Source organism: Glossina fuscipes, unplaced genomic scaffold (genome assembly GCF_014805625.2).
Source record: "Glossina fuscipes isolate IAEA_lab_2018 unplaced genomic scaffold, Yale_Gfus_2 112, whole genome shotgun sequence".
NCBI lineage: Eukaryota > Metazoa > Arthropoda > Insecta > Diptera > Glossinidae > Glossina > Glossina fuscipes.
Genome location: NW_023998455.1, coordinates 3,461,880 through 3,468,138, shown reverse-complemented (window position 1 = coordinate 3,468,138; position 6,259 = coordinate 3,461,880). Strand labels below are relative to the sequence as shown.

General features: G+C 31.9%; 1 protein-coding gene across 1 annotated transcript; it reads right to left on the bottom strand.

Moving 5' to 3' along the window:
• Positions 1–1,553: 1,553 nt before the first annotated feature.
• LOC119639645 (histone-lysine N-methyltransferase SETMAR-like) lies at positions 1,554–2,756 on the bottom strand. The gene has a single exon (XM_038037171.1). The coding sequence runs from the start codon at positions 2,729–2,731 to the stop codon at positions 1,685–1,687; it is 1,047 nt and encodes a 348-aa protein (XP_037893099.1). The 5' UTR covers positions 2,732–2,756; the 3' UTR covers positions 1,554–1,684.
• Positions 2,757–6,259: the final 3,503 nt, after the last annotated feature.

Sequence of the window (6,259 nt, the reverse complement as noted above, 5' to 3'; positions counted from 1 at the left end):
TTATCTCAAAATTACCAAAAATCAACTCGTATGCGTCTGAAAACGACTAATATCTAAAAATTTTTTAATAAAAGTAAACAAAAGTTAAGAAAAATTCTCTCTGTAACTTTTTTATTTTGTTTTTGTTTATATCTGACACATTTGCATGAAATTTTTTTTAGTAGAAGCACATATAGCATAATTTTCTGATTAAATAAAATTTCTTCTTTATTGTATACAAAAACATTTGAAAATTTAACAAATATCAATTTATCATTCGCTTAACATTCACATACACTTGATACAACACGTCATGTTATTTGATGAATTCTTCGGTATTAAGACTTTCTATCAGAAGGCATGCAAGTGTGCCGTTTGTAGATAATATTTTGATCATAATTTATGCAATTGTCCCGTTTGTAGATGGTATTTTGATCATAATTCATGCAAGTGTGCCCTTTGTAGATAGTATTTTGATCATAATTCATTCACGCAAGAAGGAATTTGATAAACGTAGATTCGTTCATGAATTTAAGACTACGTTTTAATCTTTACGTTGACCTCTCTCTAAGTAAACCTAGGTCGGTGCTAGGTTTCAGAGAGACCCGCTTATCTCTCTATCTCCTATTAGCCTTATGTTGTTATAGAAACTTCTTCTTGGTGTTTCTTCCTTAATTAAGTTGACAAATGGTTCATAGTTTCACAGTCCACACACCTCGGGGATTTCCCTCAGTTCAGGCATCTGTTCTCCTTAGCTTCGCAGAATTTTGAAACGTGACCATATCTACCATACTTAAAGCATTGCTTTAAGGTGGGTATAAAGTAGTCAACCGGGAGGTGACAATAATTAAATTTGATTGACTTAGGGAAGACTTTCCCTTTGAGGCCGAATTTGATGCTGATTGCGGGAACCCACTCATCTTTGTTGTTGGGATTCCTTCTATGAAAACAGACATCGGACTTGATCGGAATATCGGATACGGCGATTTGAATTCTAATATTTTTAAAACTGAACTGCCTCGTTTAATTGAATACCAAGGACTATTGTGTTACATAGTTCTACTGGGTTCCAGTGCTCGTCTAATTGATATGTCACAGATGTCACAGGGTTGATGGCATTAGAGATGCTTTTAGCTTCTTCAAGTTATATGATGGTCTCCTCGATCTCTTTGCAGCAAAAATTGTACGTCATCCCGGGGAAATTACTTGCTTTCTTAGAAAAGCTAATTTATCGTTTTAGATTTTTTTTCTTCCTTCTCGTTTTTTTTTTTGCGTTCAATCATTTTCTATTACTACAGCATTTCTCTTCGTTTTCAGCTAAAATTTGCAATACTGTTTGACTTTCAACACTCAACCAATTACAATTACACACACACGCATAATTATATTTTACCGGCTCCAGTTATTATGACCGCTCTTTTTTTTTGTCGCGTTTTTATATATTTGTGATCACAATTACGACAGTTTATTATCTAGACATATAAGCCACAAATCTGTTGACTTAGTCCATTTCTCCTCAAGAAACCAAAAAAAAAAAAAAATATCAAATTATTTACTTTACTTGAACATTTTTCTATTATTATTCTTGTTTTTTTTTTTATAGAGCATTTGCGTTAAATATTAACTCTCCGCTTCAACTTATTGAGGCCTAGTGAAGCACATAGCCTTGATTGATGAAAATTTCCGGTGTAATTTAAACTCAATTTTACTCTTCAATATAGTTTCCTTCAAGAGCGATGCACTTATCCCAACGGTCTTCTAACATTCGGATACCTTTCGCATAACCGTCAACTGCATCAAAATATGCATCAGTTTCACATTCTATATCCTCGAGTGAGGTAAAGCGTTTTCCTCGTAGCCAACGTTTTAATATAGGAAATAAATAGTAATCGCTTGGATCTAAATCTGGTGAATATGGAGGTTGGTGGAGTAAGTCATACTTTAACTCGTTTAGTTTAGCCATTGCTTTAATGGATATATGGGGCGGGGAGTTATCTTGATGGAACAGGACTGCTTTTCCTGCCATTTGTGGCCGTTTATTACTTACTTTCAGTTTTTCATTAAAGCGATCCAGCAATGCCGGATAATATTCTTTCGTAATTGTTTTTTTCCTTTCAAGATAGTCTATAAAAATGATACCATCTGCATTCCAGAAAATGCTGACCAAAACCTTTTTTTCAGTTGATGGTTGCTTTTTTGGTTGCTTTGCTGTGCTACTTTCTACTTCGTCGGTAGATTCTCGATTGTTTTGGTTTGTATGGTAATGAATCCACGTTTCACCTATCGCGACAAATCGATTCAAGAAATCATTCTCATTAAGGCGATAGAGTTTCAAGCCGCGTTCTGCATCATTCACACGTTGTTGTTTTTGATTGATTGTTAATGAGCGTGGTACCCATTTGGCGTAGACTTTTTTCATATCCAAATGTTCATGAAGAATATTTTTGACACGTTCTGTTGATATCTGAATAATATCAGCTATTTCCCTTACCTTCACTTTGCTATCATCCAAAATAATGCGATGGATTCTTTTAATATTTTCTGGTGTTGATGCTTCAAGGGGACGTCCAGACCTAGCAGCATCGTTAGTGCTTGTGCGCCCGCATTTAAATTCACTAAACCATCGACAAATAGTTGTTTTTGATGGTGCAGATTTACCGTAGCACTCTTCAAGCCATCTCTGAGTTTGAGCGGTATTCTTTTTCATTAAATAGCAATGTTTAATCAAGACTCGGAACTCTTTCTGATCCATTATCTAGAAGTACACAAGAAAATAAGCTAAATGTCATGAAAACTGTTCAAAATATTTCAAAAATCATATGATTGCTTTTCTAGTCACGCCATCTACATTTGAATCGCATAACATTTTGAATACAAATTTTTGAATGACTAGAAGGAGGCCTAACAATTTTAGCTATATTCAGTTAAAGATATTTTAAATTGCCGTTTAATTGTTCCAAATAGTTGTTTCATTGTTTCTCAACAATACTCCCAATAACATTGATTTCAATACATTCGGCAGCTGTTTTTACTACGAATTCCTATACCACCCATTGATTTGTATACATTCTGCCGAGAAAAGCTAATGATTGATTAAGATATAATAAGTATATAAATAATCTATTGGCTTAGTCCATCTCCACTCAACAAACGCGACCGTAGTGAGTACGCAGGCTGACCAGGATGAACCTGAATTTATGCTAATGGATGTTATTATCACAGAGATCAGTTTTGCACAATTCAAATGGTACTTTTGCCATTAAAGGTACAGTAAATATCCTCGATGGTCATATATTTATTATTATAAATTAGAATTTACAAGAACTATAAACGAGTGCAATGTAATCTAGTACCAAACAAAATCCATACTAAAAAGTTAAAAATTAATTTTGTGGCTGATTACTATTATGGTATTGCGCAACCAAATGAATTGTTTACATAGTGAGAATAAATAAATAAATAAATAGAAAATAATTCGGCTTGCGACTAAATTGTTGTTTTTATAAAGAAAACATATTAGTGCACTTTAGTAATTTACTGAACAGATTTAATCTATAATATAAACAATTTAATTTATAAAACGCTTGCATTCAACTATCGATCCCAAATAATCCTTCTATATTGCAACATTAATACAGTTCTCAAAGTACGCTTTTCTTCAGCTGGATTCGTGTAAAATAACTACAGAACTTTTAACAATCAACGGAGGATGGGGCAGCGAAGGACACCAACAAACCACCAATAATTCAACTCTGCGCAGATTTTGGTCTGGACGGATATTATTGCTGAAAATGGAAAACTTTCTTCGTGATGTGCTAGAAAATTACCAGCCGTAGGTAGCTGTCTTATAAGTCTTAAACAGTCTTAAACAGTCTTAAACAATTGTAAACAGTTGAAAACAAAAAATTACCAGTTCAGGAAATGGCAAAAGATAAGTGACGGCAATCGGGCTTCTCAAAGAAATAAATACTACTTTATATAATCCATGGTCTAGTTGGAGCTTATAGCAACAAACACTTTTTCAACCGGTTCAAACTGGCATTTCCTAATCTTTTTAATGGTTTTAATGGTTTCCTGATTGTTTCCGAGTCTTTTTCCTTGACTTGGTCGTTTTTGCTCTTCTATCATTTCCTCTAGATGTTTAGATGTTTAGTGTTTTGGAAAATACGCGAACTAAACTTATTTAATTTTACAAGTTAGCCTAAAATTAAACCGTCACAATTTTCAAACAAAGCCCTCGTTAAATTCCGCTTATAATCCCTTATAAATGGTTAAATGACCAACTTAACAACTTAAATGGTAACGCCTTTCAGCTATGTTAAATTTCCAACTTAACAGAAAACAAAGGTTCAACTCTGTTAAATGCAAAGCCGTCGGCAAAACAAGATTCAACATGTTTCCAGAACAGAGACAACACTATCACACAAAACTTTCGGGAATAAACACCAACACAATCAGGATCAGAAAATTTTTTGTGCTCTTCTATCTCGTGTTTTTCTTTATATATTTGAAAGCTGGAACATTTTTATTATTCATGTATATAAACATGTATACAACTGCATTGTCTGGTATCTTTACGAATATAAACACATGTCGGGGATATTTTTCATTGTAAAGAATATTTCTGAATATGTTCAAATGGCAAATACATTTTTATGGTTTTAGGATATTTTTTAACATGGTCGAAGGGAATTTTTATGGTTTTAGGATATTTGATAATAAAAGTGTAGTAGGTTAAACAAGAGTAAATTCATTACTTAGTATATTATCATCTAAATTACTTATAAAAAAATGATAATTCGATTTTACCCTATTTTCAAAAAAATGATAATTCGATTTTACCCTATTTTCAAAAAAAATGATAATTCGATTTTACCCTATTTTCAAAAAAATGATAATTCGATTTTACCCTAAATTACTTATATAGCAGCTTGTCATAAAAATTGTTAACAACATTTTTTAGTAGATATAAAAAATGCTTAAAACTAACAAATCTTGTGGTAAAATATTTGCGAAAGATTTAACGAATTTTAATTGAAATTTACAATATCACTTTCCTTTATTTATTACTTTGCAACATTCTTTACTCGCAAATGCCTGATTCCTTACTCCAGGAGGTAGAAGAAGTTTCGATGAACTTCCACTCGTCCTATTTTTCATCATTTTTAACTTGAGTATAAAAAATATCTTCAGTCGACTCAACTCTGAAACTAAGTAAACAAAATAAAGTAATAAATAAATTTTTAATAATAATATTTTTATACGTTTCTCAATAAATGAATTTGTTAATAACTTCAATCGTGTTTTCTTTACATTCTACGACCGGTTTTAACACGAATATAACTTTTAATAACATATCTACTTTTGTCAATAATAATCGTTCAAAAGAATGGAAAAAAATAGTTTTGTTTAGTGGAAAAGATATGCAAAGGATCTAACTCTAGATTTTTAACAGAATAATTCTGTTCTTCGTCTTCAAAAAAGTTTAATTCTATTCTAAATATTGATATATAATGAATAAAAAAACCATATCTTCACCATGTCTGCATATAAACCAAATAAATGTGTGCATATGACATGATTCTTTGATCGATGAACAACAGTACGTATAATTAAAAAACAGAATTTGACTCGTACTTCATACAGAAAACCAGTCCACATTAACAGAAAACATTGCTCTTAACAGAATTAATTGCTCTGTATCAGAATTCATTGCTCTTGAACAGAAATGAAGGCAACTCTTTCTCAACCAAAACTATGAAGCCATGAATAATTTTCTTCTTCTTCACCTCATGTGAATTCTTCTATTTGTTAATGTTAAAAGGCAATATTCAATAAAGGCTTACAATATTAATGAAATTAAAATAATTCATTTTTTGTGTTGTGTTGTTGTGCTCTTGTTACACTATTTTTGGATTATATAAAGACAACTCTGTCTTAGCAATCACTCTTTACTGACAATAACTAACTTTGTGTAATCGCTGTAAACGAGTATACGCAGTACAGTCGTATTTTTCTTTCGGCCAAGGCGCAGAAAATATTAATTGTGATGGAAAAAAATAATTTTAGAAGTATATACAATCGTAATAATTTTACATCTTCAATATATTCATAAAATATATCACATATTGAAGAATAGTGTGAAAAAAGTTTAACAATTGTGAACAGAATAAATGCACAAAGCAATAGAAGGGCAATCGGAAAAAAAATATATTCACGTTGGGAAAACGTTTTCGCCCATATTTTACGGTCGTGCATACTCGTTCTTCGCCAGTCGTGC